This window comes from Phalacrocorax aristotelis, chromosome 2 (genome assembly GCF_949628215.1).
Source record: "Phalacrocorax aristotelis chromosome 2, bGulAri2.1, whole genome shotgun sequence".
NCBI lineage: Eukaryota > Metazoa > Chordata > Aves > Suliformes > Phalacrocoracidae > Phalacrocorax > Phalacrocorax aristotelis.
In genome coordinates, this window is record NC_134277.1 from 167,186,899 (window position 1) to 167,204,329 (window position 17,431).

Below are 17,431 nucleotides of genomic sequence, written 5' to 3' on the forward strand. Positions count from 1 at the left end.
TAGCGGATGCGACAAAGTTTACTCTTGCTCTGGGTTTGCGCGGCCACAGACCGCTCGTTGCAGCGGTTCCTCATCTATTTGGCTTCCCTTGCCAAGGCAGGCATACGATAGAGATGGCAACGTGGCCCCTCCTGTGCCACCTTACCAAACCACTGTTTCATTAGTTAATGTTTGCAAATCACTCTGAGCAGGCAAAGTGCTGAGTAACCGTATTATTCCCACCCCCGGCACAAGTCCGCTCCGCTCTCCAAACCCAAAGAACAAAAAGAAATCAAAGGATGAACCCCCGCGGCACAGCTGGAGAGACATCCCTCGCAGCGCAGCTCCACGCGCGGCGATCATGCTGACCTGCAGCAGCTAAAGCGCCTCTCCCACCGCCCACCTTACCCAGGCTTAATCCAAAAGCTCTTACTTAAAACCTAGTTTAATATGGAGGCCAGGAGATCGCTACGAGCAGAAGGAAGCAGCTAGGCTTTTAACTCAGGATGTTTAGCTGGGACGCAGCGAAATTAAGTTCATCTGAAGCAGAAGACGACCTGACCGGTTTGTACGCTGCAACGCTTAACGTGACAATATTGAGCTGAACCATCAAACCCAGCAAAGAGCAAATTATTTAAGAAACAAATATACATAGCGATACAACAAGCGAGGGTCCCTAGAGAAATCTGCCTCTCACTTTCTCCATCTTCTGCTTTCAGCCAGCTGTGACTGCGCCTAAGCAATCCCGGGCACACGGCTGAGAAGTCCTGCCTGGAAGGGGACATTACAGAGGGGAAAAAGACACTGAGAAGCCTCTTGCCGGCATCTTTGTAATATTCCGTAATCCCCCCGGGCGAGGCGGGCAGCCCGCGCTGCTGCTGAACAATGCAGTTTTGAATTCAATTAAAGTGATTATCTGTTGTGCCAAATAAATTGTGTACAGCATATATCCTGCAGCATTTTACACCTTCAGGCTCATTATTTTCTAACTGTTTCCTCCTGTTTATGCGCTTTCAAATTAAATTGCTGATAATATGCGCCAAAATAAAAAATGAGCGCACCTTGTCCGAAGAAAATTGATTCTCCTTTTTCCTGAACCGGGCGATTGCCAGGTTTTATATACTCTGTTCCTGGCGATCATTAGTAATTCAATTTTCTTTTTATTAGCCCCCTTATCTGCTGAGCAATATAGTGGCAGAGCTGACCTCTTTCGCACGGGTAAATGTTTAAAATCTTTTCCCTGATTAATTTTGCCAGTTAAGGAAAAGAGGAGAAATGGCCCGGCTCTTAGCCATCACAATGAATAAAGCTTAATGTTGATTGTGATGGAATTTCTAATGCCAAGGAAATTGATTGAACGCAGCAATTACACTGCAATAGTAACTCAAGGGAAATGGGATAGTTTTCTCCTGGCCATAGCCTTTTGGTTATTTAAAACAATCCAATTTGCAAGGATAATTATATATTAGTGTTTTATCTGCCACTTGAAATGAACATGGGAGTTTTGATACTGGCCCAGCATTAGCAGGTTATTGCTGCAAATTACTTGATATCTGCTTTCTTTCACATAAAGACGAAATTAGGCCATCAATAACCAGAAAAAGGTGGACCGGGGAGATTCGAGGGGCACGAGTGCCCTCTGCAGGGCTGCGGGGAAGGAAGGGCGGCACAAGAGACTCCCCAAAATCCCCAATTCTCCTGCTTGTTGGAGCGCACCGGACAGCCGCCGCTCCCGTGCCGGACACGAGGCAAACGGGCACGGTGCTGCTCCCCATCTATAGAGCAGGCACGGTTTTGACATTAAAAGAAATTTAAAACAGAAAAAAAATAAATCATAATTTTAAGCGCTTGCTTCTAGTTTCTCCTAGAGAAAAAGCCAGGGGAACAAGAAACAACAGCGCTGTCGTGCCAAATGCCCGAGCAGGGTGAACACTCAGCAGCGCAGCGGCGTCGCACTAGAGCTGCGGCAGCCAAGGAGGGCAAGAGCATTGATTTATTTTGCAGGGGTGATTAAAGGTTCACGACTGCAAGTATTCACTTGTTTTTCATCAAAAAAAAAAAAAAAAAAAAGTGTTGAGAGAGGGTCTTATCCTGCAAAGCTTCAAATATGCCACCAGCTACAGCTGGGAGTAAAATGCTGTTGGGAGAGAAGGGGGATTCCCACATCCGCACTGCTGGCACAGAACTTGCAGTTCAGGAGGAGCGGGCGCTTCCCTCTGCCATCGCACCTGGATCAGTCAACCCTCACTTAGAAGTTGGTATTTTCCTTTAAAACTGGTGACAAAAAGATCACACCCCTGCATTTTTAAGGAATAAGCTCATCTCCAGTTTGGAGAAAGCGGATAAAGGCTGCCCAAGCTAAATCAGAGAGCACACAGGCAAAAAGCAGTGCTGTCCCAACATGCGCACTACGATTTGATGATATTGGCCGCTTGCTGTAACAAATAAGCAACAGAAAAGCCAATTCGGGATAGACATTTGCCATTTAGACAACATAATTACAACATACCGTTATTGGCAGGAAAGTTACTCTGCAAATGACAGAGCAGGAGCCCGGTAGTTATTCTCCAAATCAAATCCTTTGGTTCAGATGCCAAAAAAAAAAAGATGGTTGGGGGAAACTGTCATCCGTGGAAACTTAATTACCAGCTTCCCCTTGCTTCTTGCATCAGGAAAGAGATTGCAGTATGAGCCCAGCAACCTCCCCAGCGCGACTCCCACGCAGTTAACAGGGGAGTTAAAAGTTCAGGCTGTAAGAGCACTTGCAATTACAGTAAGTCATTTGAAAAAAGTAAATGTATATACGTTTGAAGAAAAAATAGAAATCATATAGTTCACTTCAGCTTGCATTTAAACAGGCTATATTATTTCTGAGCAACACAGTAGCACCAGTGGCCTGAGGACCATATCCAGCAGCCTGATGATCCTTGTTGTTCCTCCAGTTTTTCCCTGGATGAGGAGAGAAGCAAATGCTGCCTTTTATCCTTCTTGTACCAGATCCTTGACTCAGATCCAAACTCTCTTGCCTACACCAGAGGCAAGCGGTAGACAGCCTCTATCTGCCGCTTCTACACACAAATGTATATATGAAGCCTGATGCCAAGACAGAAGGCTGACGCACACAGGTGCCGGCGCCGAACGAAGCAGACCCCACGCAGAAGTTGTGACACCAGTTCAAAAAGGGGAAGGCCAGCAGCTTCGACAGGCTCGTGACCGTGCCCAAAGCAGGGACGTGTTACCTAAGCGGAGTCACAACTCAAGGCAAAGCAATTATCTCCAAACAATCCTTCCCTCAAAAAAGAGCCTAAGAAGTTAAATGGGAAGAAAAATAAAAAAGGAATTCTTTAATATTTATGGCCCATTAATATTAAGGGCTAAGTGGTCAAGAAGTCCAACATCTAAAGGCCATTTTATCAACATTAATTTGACTCCACTGAGCAACAGAACACTTTCAATTCCTCTTTGCTTTGGTCAAGCACTTGAGCTCCTCCTATGCATTCTGCCCCAGCAGAAGCCCTGAGTTAAAGCACCTGGATGAACAGACCATTAATTGTACTAGAAATGCTTTGCCACTCTACCGTCCCTTCAGAGCTACTTCTATTTGGGACATACCTCAATTTCTGAGTGGTTATTAAATGTTCCACTTAATCAGATGAGTATTTTGGAGGTAATTGGTAACAGCTGTGGGTATAACACTCATCATAGAATCATTAAGGGTGGAAAAGACCTCTAGGATCATCAGGTCCAACCGTCAACCCAACACCACCAACTCTCCTAAACCATGACCTGAAGTGCTGCATCTACACATGTGTTGAACCCCCCCAGGGATGGTGACTCCCCCACCTCTCTGGGCAGCCTGTTCCAGTGCCTGACCACTCTTTCAGTAATACATTTTCCCTAATATCCAATCTAAACCTCCCCTGACGCAGCTTGAAGCCATTTCCTCTCGTCCTGTCACTAGTAACCTGGGAGAAGGCCTGAGCGCAGCCCAAATATTCCTGAGAGAACTACACCAGTCTCCTGCTTTCCATTTCTTTCCCTTTCCATTTTTTTATGTTTTCCACTTTTTTCCCCTCTAGTATAATCCCTGGTCCTTAAATGAAAACACAGTGATTCCCACAGAGGCAAGTGCCTCTCAATATAGACCATTGGGAAACACCAATATGACACCAAGTCTCAGGTCCGTTTGGGTCCGAAAAGGGAACTGGAGAGTCAGGAGATGGACAGGTCTTTGCATTACACACTTGGGAAAGGCAGGACCGACGCCGCTGTTCACACCTTCAGTATGTACCGCAGAGCTCCTGCCACGTATCCCAAAAGCCTGTTAAACAGGGCAAACAAGAAAACAGCAAAGCTGCGTCACAGCATCAGTGGGGAAGGAAAGGGCTGACCCAGATTTCTGCATCCACGCCGCAATACATGAAGTAGGGCTCACTCCTTCCCGGCCGTCCTTCCATTCTCAACTCTGACACACGTGTTGTCTGTGTCCGACGTGGGATCCTCACAGCTCCCTGGGAACGTAGCCATGCTGGATGCTACAGGCATGAGTGCCCATCTGGTCGAGGCTCCAGCACGACAATATCTACCCAGTGGAATCATGAGCCTGGCATGAACCATCCCATTGATCAATGGGCCAAGGCAAACTATATGAGGTTTAACAAGGCCAAGTGCCAGGTCCTGCCCTTGGGTCACGCCAACCCCAGGCAACGCTCCAGGCCTGGGGCAGAGGGGCTGGAAAGTGCCCGGCGGAGAAGGCCCTGGGGGTGCTGGCTGACAGCCGGCTGGGCGTGAGCCAGCAGTGCCCGGGTGGCCAAGGAGGCCACCAGCCCCCGGGCTTGTGTCAGCACTGGGGTGGCCAGCAGGAGCCGGGCAGGGATGGGGCCCCTGTGCTCGGCACTGGGGAGGCCCCACCTCGAATGCTGGGCTCAGGTTTGGGCCCCTCGGGACAAGAAGGCCCTGAAGGGGCTGGAGCGTGTCCAGAGAAGGGCAGCGGGGCTGGGGCAGGGTCTGGAGCACAAGTGTGCTGGGGGGCGGCTGAGGGGGCTGGGGGGGTTTAGCCTGGAGAAGAGGGGGCTGAGGGGAGCCCTTCTCGCTCTCTGCAGCTGCCTGAGAGGGGCTGGAGTGAGGGGGGGGGTTGGTCTCTTCTCCCAAGTCACTAGTGATAGGACAAGAAGAAATGGCCTAAAGCTGCATCAGGGGACGTTTAGATTGGATTTCAGGAAAAATTTCTTTCCTGAAAGAGCAGTCAGGCATTGGAAGAGGCTGCCCAGAGAGGTGGGGGAGTCACCATCCCTGGAGGGGTTCAAAAAACGTGCAGACGTGGCACTTGGGGACCTGGTTTACAAAGCCTGGGGGTGTTGGGTTGACAGTTGGACTTGACGATCCTAGAGGTCTTTTCCAACCTTAAGGATTCTGTGATCCAGCTCTCCAATCAGTTTGTTAGCCAGGCTGTGCATGCCCAGACTCAAGATGACAAACTAATCAGAGGTAAGCCACTTGGCTGGCCCAGGACTGTCACTGGTCTGCTCCCAGCAAGAGGTACAATGAGCATTGCTTCAGCATCAAGCCAGACACTTAACATCAGTCTCGCTGCTCCTTTGTGCCCCACTCTGGTCCCAGAGGCTCCCAGTAGCACCTCTGACCCCACCAACTTCCCTCGCACTTGTCTTGCAAGAAATGGCAAGGCTTCAAACTCCGTCATCTGATTAACACCCTCACTTTGCACAAAGCGAAATAAAAATGACCCTACCAAAACCTCTCAGATAACCAGGAATTGAACCCACAAGCCTACATGTCCTCCTAGCTCGCTGTAGGACTGCTGTGAAAGCAGACGACACCTACCACTATATATAAAATTATACTTTTAGGGGCACCAAATGTAAGTGATGTCTGAGCTGCTACAAGCCCTGTCAGTGGCTAGGCTCTCTCATCAGACTTTGGGATGCTGCCTTGAAAACATCCCTGCCCCATCCAGCATCTAACAATCTTTGTACGAGACTGTACGTGTCTCCCTGGGCAAAAAAAACCCAGTCCTGGTAGATGTAGGAACAGTCCAGCAATAATTCAACAGCTGTAGAAACCCAGAACATGAGAACAGCACAACACGTTAAGCTGCAAATACACTGCCCAGGCTCTCAAAAAAAGAAAAGCCTTAAGGTATAAGGATTCAAACCTATAAACTCATTCCAGTTGAAGGAACAAAATCCACAGGCTAATTATGATGGCGAGCATGAAGGGGTCACAGAGTCACAGAATGGTGGGGGCAGGGAAGGGACCTCTGGAGATCATCTTGTCCCACCTCCTGCTTGAGCAGGCACACCCAGAGCAGGGGGCGCAGGACCGCGTCCAGGTGGGGTGTGAGTGTCTCCAGGGAAGGGACCCCACAGCCTCCCTGGGCAGCCTGTGCCCCTGCTCTGGCACCCGCACAGGGAAGAAGGTTTTTCTCATGTTTAAGTGGAACTTCCTGTGTTCCAACTTGTGCCCGTTGACCCTTGTCCTGTCGTTGGGCGCCACTGAAAAGAGTCCAGCCCCATCGTCCTGACACCCACCCTTCAGATATTTATAGGTGTTGATGAGATCCCCCCTCGGTCTTATCTTCTCCAGGCTGAACAGGCCCACGTCTCTCAGCCTTTCCTCATAAGGGAGACGCTCCAGCCCCTTCATCATCTTGGTACCTCTCCGATGGACTTGCTCAAGCAGTTCTGTGTCCTTCTTGAACTGGGGGGCCCAGAACTGGACACAACACTCCAGATGTGGCCTCACTGGGGCAGAGTAGAGGGGGAGGATAACCTCCCTCGCCCTGCTGGCCATACTCCTTTTAATGCAGCCCAGTCAAGGGGTCAAGGATCTGCTGGATTTATTTGCTCAACCTCCATGCTACAGGCAAGGCTGGGCTGCCAAGGGGAAGATTTAAGCAGGAACATGTGGGCCAGGCACCTTGCTAGTCTTCAGCCTTAACCAGACGCCAAGCAAGCAGCACCAGCCAAAATTCATTTTGCAATTTCCAAGCCATCAAGACTCTTGCTGAATTTCTCTGCTAACTGAAGAAGCAAAGCAGCCATGCGTCACTCAGCAGCTGCCTCAAGGAGCTGCCAATTGCACGGGAACAAATCAAGTCCTTTGGGATCCCCTGAGATGGTGGTACAACAGAGGTTAGATTACCAGTGACCATCTACCTGTATGATATCAGCATTTAGCACCTGATGTCCCAGCAGTGAGGGGAAAGCCTGTAAGTGCCATAGAGAAAAGGTGACAATAACTGTCAAACTTACATCATTGCGTCACATCTTGGAAAACCCCTCCAGGAAAAGGACTCACAGCTAAGCTCTCACAGTCACCATGTCAACAGAAAATACACCCAGCCAGAGATCTCAGCTGCACAAAGTCCTCCTAGCCAGAAAGATGTATTTCATTTAGCTCTGCGGAGAGGCTGGACAAAGCAGTAGCAAAAAGCAGAAACAAGGCTCGTACCCTCCTCCCTGGGGAGGAGAAAGGCAGTCTAAGGAGCCCTTCCAGAGCTTCAAGTGAATGGATCCCAGTGCCACTTGCCAGTCCAGTTTCCAGCCCAAACAATGGCTTATCTACCGGAGTATAATTCCTCTCCACTGCAGAAAGCAAGAATAAAATTTAGAAGCCATTTCATAATTATGGTGGGGAAGCATTTTTAATTCACTGTCTAAGGCATCAGTGTCCACACTCCCACTAGCACAGCAAGGCATGGGGAAAAGGAGGATTTGTGGCATTTATGAAGTGAGAAAGAGTAGTCTCACATGTGCGCGCACACACACACACACAGAGGAAAAGGCAGGCAGGACATTTCCTTTTGCTTTTAGTAATTTTAAGAATGAAATCGAGACCCATTTTTACAGCAGGTACTACAGTTTGCAAAGAAAAAGAGCCCCAAGTCATGGTCACCAAGTTTTATTAAAGCAGACGCTCGTTTCCACATCTCTGAGCTCAGACTGCAAAGAGCACAGATCCAAGCTGGAAAATAAGTCACTTCAACACAGACAACTCGCAACTTTTATAAACTAGGTTTTTGTCTGTGCTAGGTTTGGCTAGCATCTATCAGGAATGGTTTGATAATTTGATCCACTTTTGGACAGGGGAATGAACTACATGCTCTCCCAAAGTCATTTCCAGACATATTTTCCATTTTTTTCCCCCTACTTTCTCTGAACTTTTTTATTTGCCAACTTCTACTTAGATCAAAGCCAGAGGTACAACCAAATTTCTGCTCTACCTACTTATTTTCAGCCCTACACATTTTAAGATCAAAAATCTGTTCAGTACAGGAATGTTACCTTCAATCAAGGAACTAGAACTCAGAATACATTCCCAAAAGACACTGGCTTTTGGCAGCTGCCAGTCAGGCTCCCAGGGGGCAGAAGATTTTGATCCATTTTGTATATTCTTAACCTCTGTGAAGCTTCACTTTGGCAGGGCACACGTTTTTACTGACAGCTTCTAAAGCGAAGAGGCGTTTGCCAAGTCAAGCGAGCTTCGATGGGTGCTACGAGCCTTCCCAAGGCAGCAGCTTCGTGCTGCGACCTCCTCTGCAACGCACGCAGCTAAGCAAACTACAGCGAGGCCTCGGCTCTGCTCTATCCCAGGTATAAACACAGAGCTACATGGAGAACAAGGATCTGGCATAGCCCCAGGTCTGCTCCTGGATCACCCAAACAGCTTATATCCCTGTAACTCCATCTCAGTTTCCTCCTATGTAAGATGCTGTCACAACCCCAAATTGTTCTGTGTCTCCAGACCCACAGCAGAGCTACTCATATCAGGCTTTCAGTAGCACATTAAGTTATTTAAAAAGGAGCTTTACAGCACAAAGATTTATTTAACAACTTGTACTGGACAAGCCACACTGAAGCAAGGTCCCAGCAAGAAGTTTGTGAGATATAAGTTCTAAACTCACCCCAGAACAGGCTGCGGGCATCTCTTGGGAGGCTGAAGGGCTATATTTCCCATCTCTCACATCACCACCAGTCAAAAAAGAAAAGCCTTGTTGTCCCTACATCACCATCACAGCTGGATCTGGCCACATGCTATATCCACCACCTCTGGTTTCAGAGATCACAGAAGAGCGACCGCGGTGCAAGTACGACCGAGACCTCCAACTCCAAATGCACGCTGCCTTCAAGCACTGCATAAAAACTTCCAACACAGAGTGTTTGGAGGCGCAGCCTTCATGCCTCTCCAGACATGAAAAGGTTACTGACATCCTTGAACGGAGCAAGACTCAGCCCCAAAGTCAGGCAACTGCTTGAATTCTGGACCATTGATGCAACCGCACAAATGCACATCTTATTCTCCCTGCCTCTCCCATGAGTCACTGCCTGCCACTGAAAGCACCAGATCCAAAATTCTCCTCCCAGCAGCCCCCCCATCCCTCCAAAGCCCTCTTCAAACACACACATGAAGAGAAAATAAATCTTTTTCGTCTCCCACAAAAAGCTTTTCCCCTTCCTGAACTGCAAGCCCCCATTCTCATTTTTTCATCCCTCAAAACACAGCAACATCTCAACGCAGAGCTGAACACAAAATAACTATAATCACACACATACTCTCGGTAGTTGAAGCGCAGAACAGGAACCACAGAAGCTCAACAGGTTTACTTTTGGTGACAGATCAGCTACGCTGTGGCCCCAACAGCCCTCCCCACCGAAGCATCGCCGGCCACCCTGCCGCACGTGAACGAGTGCAGCGCAGGCACGTAAGAAAAACGTGCTTTGTGTATGTCTGAGAAAACTAAGTCTCAGAGGGACGAAGCCACTTGTCCGTGGTAACGTCGCCAGTGAACAGCAGAACCAGACTTCGAGCCAGAAACATCACAAAAACTTTTCACGCGTGCGTAGGTGCAGCTCTCCAAGCCCCAAGCAGCCGATTTCTGCTCCAACCCAAGTTAGCAGGACACGGACACAAACTACCCATTCACAAACACAATGGACCCAATATCCCTCTAACAATTGCAATTTTAAGCAAATTAAATACAAAACTAGACACCCGCAGACACCGCACTGGGATTAGGTAGGTCTGTAGGGGCTAGAGGTTTATCTCATGATGTTCCCAAGCTTTTGCCCAGCACAAAAAGACAGATCAGTCTTACAGATATATTACTGCTTCTGCCATCCTCTTCCTTCCCTGAGCACCTTCCTATCTGATGCCTGTTAAGTCCAGCAAAACCACATTAAAAGCAAGAAGCAGCTTTAAAATGACCTCGTCTGAAGATGGCAAAGCACAAGACAGCTCTGGGGTAAGGCAGAAGTCTTACTCCAGCCAAACTTCTGCTCCTCAATGCTTGCTCAGGACCAACAACAGCAGATTCACCTCCTGGAGGACCTGGTAACCCATTTCCAAATCCAAGAGCCTCCCTTGGAACCGCTTCACCAGCACACAGTCAGCGAACACCGTCAGTCACCCCTTAGGACGGCGGTTCCTACCTTCCTTGGTGGAGACCTGCATCCTGGTGGCCGGCAGCCTGCAGAGCCTGTGCTTGGTGATCTGCACCAAGCCCTTGGGCGAGGAGCGTTTCAGCGTCACAGAAGGTTTCCCCCGCGAGGAGTTTTTCTTCCTGAGCTGGAAGTGGCTTTTCAGAGGTGCGGTGGGCAAGGAGCTGTTCTTCTTATCTGTTGGGGAACTGTGAAGGCACAACACCACATGGTTAGAAGAGGGTAGAGGTGACCGAAACGCACTTGGTCCCTTTGCCCAGAGCTAAGAAGAGAAGCTGGATCACCAAGCTCCACGTTGCTCCCCTACCCAAGGGTGAGAAGAAGCACTAAACAGAAAATTGCAAGTAAACAGGCAAGTGTGACAAATTTCTGGAAAATTACAGATGGAGAATGAGGTATTTGAAGGCCTAACTCATTCCCTTCTGCTCAGCAGATGCAGCAGAAGGATGCTGTGCTGTAACGAGATGACAAGAGTCTCATCTCCCTGACTGCCAAAAATCCAATACAATCCCAGCTTCTCCAAGCACCTTGGCTCCAGAGTGATCTTCCCAGCACAACCCACCCACAGACACATCCCCCAGCAAACCAAGAGGGCACAGCAAGGACAGAAGCCTGCAGTGAAGTGCTGAGCGGAGGATCTGGGAAACAGCGGCAGGAATCACGGTACCAGATCCTCAATTGGTGCTGTGTTACCAGCTCATTGCATCACTTAGAATACTCATTTAGGCCACAGTCCTCAATTTTTCAACAGCTCAGGCTTGGAGTTACTGCAGTGACAGAGGAGCCAAATCACAAATGTGGTCGCCCTAGTGCCGCCACATCTGCAGTGCTGTGTCCAGTTCTGGGCCCCCAGATGAAGGAGGACAGGGAACTGCTTGAGCAAGTCCATCGGAGAGCTACCAAGGTGATCAGGGGACTGGGGCATCTCCCTTATGAGGAAAGGCTGAGAGACGTGGGCCTGTTCAGCCTGGAGAAGATAAGACTGAGGGGGGATCTCATCAACACCTATAAATATCTGAAGGGTGGGTGTCAGGACGATGGGACTAGGCTCTTTTCAGTGGTGCCCAACGACAGGACAAGGGTCAACGGGCACAAGTCGGAACACGGGAAGTTCCACCTGGATATGAGGAAAAACTTCTTTCCTGTGCAGGTGCCAGAGCAGTGGCACAGGCTGCCCAGAGAGGCTGTGGGGTCCCTTCCCTGGAGACATTCACACCCCGCCTGGATGCGGTCCTGCGCCCCCTGCTCTGGGTGTGCCTGCTCAAGCAGGGGGGCTGGAAGAGATGATCTCCAGAGGTCCCTCCCAACCCCCTACCATTCTGTGACAGAGGAGCCAAACCACACATCCACTGCACTGAGGGTATCTCTGAGTTTAGTGGAAGAATACAGGTCACACAGCTGTGCCACCAACCCTCACCCCATCCTGCTTGTCCCTTCCCTGCAGCACAGCCTGGGCTTGCATCCAGCCCTGCCGAGAAAAACAGCACAAAACAACTTTCCCACCAGGAACACTGCGTAACCAAGCCCTCGCAACGCTTCCATGACATGCCGGCTTTCAGGGAAAGTTTGGTTCCAATCTCGTATCTATTTTCCCTCAACTCCCACCCCGGTGCAAATTCGTTTTGCAGATAACTCGGCCCACACGCCTTTTCCTTCCACCAAGCTTCATTTATAACCTTCCCATTGTGCTCTGTCCCTATCAGATGCGGCCAGCGGCGAAGAATTCACTCCACGAGACCCCAGGAGTATCTGCTGTTCTGCCAGAGCATGCTCTCCCAAGGTAGCTATGACAGCCTCAGATCTGTTACTGACTCAACAAGGAGAAGGAGGAGCAAGAGTGTGCAGGGAGGATGCTTTGGGTTACCGGCAGATAGCACAAAAGGATGGCACCCAAGGGAGGAAGGTATCAGCAGAGCATCACTGACAGCACTTCTTCCCGGCACGCACAGCTCACCTCCCATCCCTGCTCCACCCCAGGGCCTGCAAAATGCTTTACAGGGACGGACCGTACATGATAGGGCGATTCAAGCCATTTCTCCTTTCCCCAGCCCCCAGTGCAACAAGGTTACGGGTGTTTGAAAATAAATCAATAAAGACAGACAGCTATTTCCTTCCCTTTGAATATTAGCCTGTTATTCAGGTCAGGGAGGAGTCTCCTAAGTGCTGCAGCAAAGTCTTGGGAGAATAGGGATGGGAGATGAGAAGAAAACCCAGCTCTGTTTGAAAAATTAAAATCAGAGTTACACAGACTGCTAAAACAATTAAAACCTGAGGCCTTCCAACCCTGGAAATCAGGATGCCTTCACCCAGAACAGAGTCACTGCATTTGGAAAGAGAAAGGCAAGTACACCTTCCAGTATACAAACACCCTCGTTGGAATTTCACTCGTACACACAGCCACAACTTATGTGAAGCCAACAGACATGAAATATGATGAGTGGAACAACACCGCTCCAAAGACAATCAGCAACTTACCCCGAGTTTCCTTTTCTCTTGATGATTTTTGTCCGACTCTTCACTTTATAACTGGATAGCGCGGCATCGCCGAAGGACTTCGCCCCGCCAAGACCAACAGATGCAGCGCTTGGAGGCGGTGCAGCGGCACCGGATCGAGGGAGGTTGGGGGCTGGAGGCTTTTTCTGATCCTCAGATCGCCACCTGAATGCCGACTTGGAGGTGGAGGGTGAGGGCTGGAGGCTGGAGGCTTTCCACTTGTACTTGCTGGGAGAAACACCCAGTTTGGACTGCAGTCCTGACTTCTTCAGCTTTGCTCCCAGCTCTGCTTTTGGTGTTAGTTTAGCACCTTTGTCCGCTCCACCAGCAACCTTCTTGGCACTCTCAGAAGCTCTAGGGCTGACCCATCTCTTCACGGTACGAGAGCATTTACCAGGGTTTGCGACCCATGTGTAATTAGTTTTCCTGAACTTTGGAGCTTTGCTGGAGACAGATGTTGAGACAGCTCTTTGGAGACCAGCAGTTTTGGGGACTGTGGAAAACCTGCTCTTCATTGGAGTCATCCCAACCATCAAAGTCGCAGCCTGAGCAGGTCTAGAGCATGTCTCGCCATTTCCAAGGAGCTTCGGCTCTCTGCAAACATCCCTGACTTGCTCACGACTAGACTGCCCTGGAGCCGGTGGTTCTGCCTTTCTCCGTACCAAGTGCCGAGCCAGCTCACGATCTGGCAACACCGAAGGCTGCTGCGGCTCCGATTTCAGTGTCACAGCGTTTTCACTAGTGCTTCTGCAGGAGGCAGGGGAGCTCCCGGCCACATCGCTGGCCAAACGTACTGTTCTAGGCTTATCCAACACACTCACATATTCTGAGCTCACGAATCGGTGAGATGAACTAAATGAAATGGAGAGAGAGGGTCTTCTCTCTTCATTTTGGCCCGTGTACAGAGATTTGTGCACGTTTTTACTGTCGCCTGAAGCAGCAACCACCTTTTTCAGCCCAGAAAACTCACAGTAAGAACCCATATCAGCAAAACCTTTCATATCTATGAACGGGCCAGCCCTCTGCGGCAGCTGGATCCCCACAACTATGTTACCATCCATGGTTAAGTCCACATGTCTCTCTGGGGATGATTCTGGTGGCTCGGGTGCCTGGCTGTCCCCATGGCTTCCAAAATCCCGAGATGTGCTGGCACTTCCAAACTCACACGCCGATCCCGGCGGCCGGTTGACAAGGGAGTATTTCTTCCTCCAGGACTGACCCTGGCGCAGCTGGAAATCCCTGGGAGCCTGCTGGGGGTACCTGGCTGAAAATGCCCCCCTCCTGCTGAAGCCAGGCTGGCAGGGGTTGTTCCATCTCGGCGGCATGGATGGCAGCGGTCGCGGCATGTCCCCATGAATGTTTTTATGGTCATTTATGAGACCTAAGGAGCAGAAGACAGCGTCCGTTAATCCCAGTCACACAGGAGTTTGACAGCTTCACAGCCCTAGTTTTCCCCGCACTGCGACGAGGATGATAGCTCCACGCAGGCTCGCGCAGGCCACATTTCAGGTAACGGGTGCTGGAAGGGAAAACTTCAAACAAAAATCTCCCTCAATCCTCATGAAAGCAAGTTACAAAAGCAATTTTGCAGGAGACCTCAATGTAGGTCTGAACCACAGCCTCACCAACAGACCCTTAACACACCACACTAGTGCTGTCAACCGCCTTTTGCCCCTTTACGCTCTTTTTAATGTGCAAAAAACAGATGCTTGAATTATTGGGTTGGAGCCTACTTCTAAAGAAATCCTAATTTTATTCCCAGGTATCTTTTCAGAACAGTCTGTGAGGGTCTGCTGCTCACGCACGTAGCCCAGCACCAAACCCAAACCCAAAGCATAGAAACAGGATCATGTAGGTTGGAAAAGAGCTTTCACATCATCCTTAACATTCATCCTCCCCCTCTACTCTGCCGTAGTGAGGCCTCATCTGGAGTGTTGTGTCCAGTTCTGGGCCCCCCAGGTCAAGAAGGCCAGGGAACTGCTTGAGCAAGTCCATCGGAGAGCTACCAAGATGATCAGAGGACTGGAGTATCTCCCTTATCAGGAAAGGCTGAGAGACGTGGGCCTGTTCAGCCTGGAGAGGAGAAGACTGAGGGGGGATCTCATCAACACCTATAAATATCTGAAGGGTGAGTGTCAGGACGATGGGGCTGGACTCTTTTCAGTGGTGCCCAACGACAGGACAAGGGTCTATGGGCACAAGCTGGAACATGGGAAGTTCCACTTAAACATGAAGAAAACCTTCTCTCCTGTGAGGGTAGCAGAGCAGTGGCACAGGCTGCCCAGAGAGGCTGTGGAGTCCCTTCCCTGGAGACATTCACACCCCGCCTGGATGCGGTCCTGTGCCCTTGCTCTGGGTGTGCCTGCTCCAGCAGGGGTGGGACGAGATGATCTCCAGAGGTCTCTCCCAACCCTCACCATTGTGTGATTCTGTGATAACTGAGTCAAGTCATTAACTCAAAACTACCGAGTCCAGGACTAAACCACAACCCTAAGGCCCACAACTGCACATCTTTTAAATACCTCTCAGGACGGTGACTCAACCCCTTCCCTGGGCAGCCTGTTCTGGTGCTTGATAACCCTTTTGGTAAAGAAATTTTTCTTAACATCCAATCCACACCTCCCCTGATGCAATTTGAGGCCATTTCTTCTTGTTCTATCACTTGTCACTAGAGATAAGAGACCAACCCCCACCTTCCTACAACCTCCTTTCAGGCAGTTGCAGAGAGTGAGAAGGTCTCCCCTCAGCCTCCTCCTCTCCAGGCTAAACCCCCCCAGCTCCTTCAGCTGCTCCTCATCAGACTCGTGCTCCAGACCCTTCCCCAGCTTCATGGGTCATCTTCTTCAAATCAACAACGAGGAGGTTTTGAGGCAGCCCCAGCTTCACTGTTGAGTCACTGCACATCCCTCTACCAAGCTACCACACCTCCCCGGTGCTTTGGCCTACTAACAAAGTCGTTTGGATAATAGATATGTGTCAGTGAGGGTGGGTCTGTGCCTGTTAAGCCTCAGTGTTTAGAAAACCCTTCCAATAAAAGGGGTTATCAAGGATTTTTGAGCCTTTTGTTTAATGCACATGTCAGTGTGGAAGTCTTTCTTTTTTGTGAAGTTTTTCCTACACGAGGGGTCACAGAGCTGCCAGAAGAGCAGCAGCAGCAGATCCCTCCCGGAGGAGGCAAGGATCATGTTTTCCTCCCTCTCATCCTACCTTCCCCCATGTAGGAGCTCCTGGAGAGAGGGAGATGCCCCCACAAGGCCTGAGCGGAGTTTGTGGCCTTACTAATGAGGAAAAATTACCTTGGAGTCTAAAAATAGAGCAAGTTAGTGCTAAGAATAAGATCTGATGCTCACCAGATCTAGGAAAGGGCACACAAATATATCCCCGCCGTGCTGAGGGGACATCCCACCCCTGTGCCGCCAGTCCCAGAGGCTTTGGGGCAGGGAAAATCCTCTCCCCCCCTGCCAGGAGGGTCACAAGGACCAGCGGTGTGGGGATCCCCCTGCTGGGGGAACCCCCAAACCCCCCGGCACTCTCTGGTCTCTGTTACTTCCCTGCCTTGGCTCCCCTGGGACCTCTCCCCTTCTCCTGGGTACCCTCCACCGCCCCCACCCCTTGGGCCCTCCCCAGGCCTTAGCCCTCCCCCTCTCCCTCCCCTCCCCAGCACTCTGGGGACCTCTGTACTCCCCTCCCCCCCTCCCCAAACTCCCGGGTCCCCCCTCAAAACCCACCCCTCCACCCCCCAGACTCCAGGGTCCCCCTCACAGCTCGCCCTTTCCCCCAGGACACCCAGGTCTCCCTCCCTGCTCTCCCCTCCCCCTCTGGGGTGCCCTCACAACCCAACCCTCCCCCCCGGATTTTGGGGTCCCCTCACAACCCGCCCCTCCCCCCCCCCGGACTCCGGGTTCCCCTCACAACCCGCCCCTGCCCCCCTCCGGACTCTGGCGTCCACTCACAAACCGCCCCTCCCCGGACTCTGGGGTCCCCCTACAACCCGCCCCTCCCCGGACTCCGGGGTCTTCTCACAATCCGCCCCTCCCCCCCACAGACTTTAGTCTCCCCTCACAGCCCTGCCCCCCCGGGGTGCCCTCACAACCCGCCCCTCCCCCCCCCGGACTCCGGGGTCCCCCCACAGCCAGCCCCGCCCCACCCCCGGACTCCCGCGTCCCCCCCGGCCCGGCCGTACCCTGCAGCAGCCGGATCTGCCGCCACAGCCGCTCCCTCTCCTCCATCCCCGCAGCGCTCCCGCACCGCCCCGCACCGTCGCGTCATCGCCCAGCGCCGGCCGTTGGCCGCTCACGTGACACCTGGCGTCACGTGGCGTTCGCAACGGCGCCGGCCGTTGCTTAGCAACAGAGGCGGCCGAGGCCTGCGCGTCCCGGCGGGGCCTGGGCCCGGGCCCGGGGTCTGAGCCGGAGCCGGGCGCGGGGTCTGTGCTGAGCCTCGATCTGAGCCTGGGTCTGAGCCTGAGCCAGGCCTGGGTCTGAGCCTGAGCCGGGCCCAGG

General features: G+C 51.2%; 1 protein-coding gene across 1 annotated transcript in view; it reads right to left on the reverse strand.

Annotated features, from left to right (window-relative positions):
• The window catches only part of ZC3H3 (zinc finger CCCH-type containing 3), a 192,638-nt gene extending 175,423 nt beyond the window's left edge, over nt 1-17,215 (reverse strand). Inside the window, exons 1-3 of the mRNA XM_075085955.1 lie at nt 17,113-17,215; nt 12,912-14,310; nt 10,428-10,624 (exon numbers count right to left, since the gene is read on the reverse strand). Of these exons, the coding sequence (XP_074942056.1) occupies nt 10,428-10,624; nt 12,912-14,310; nt 17,113-17,158 (1,642 nt within the window). The 5' untranslated portion in view covers nt 17,159-17,215. The remainder of the gene's footprint in view (nt 1-10,427; nt 10,625-12,911; nt 14,311-17,112) is intronic.
• Nucleotides 17,216-17,431: the final 216 nt, after the last annotated feature.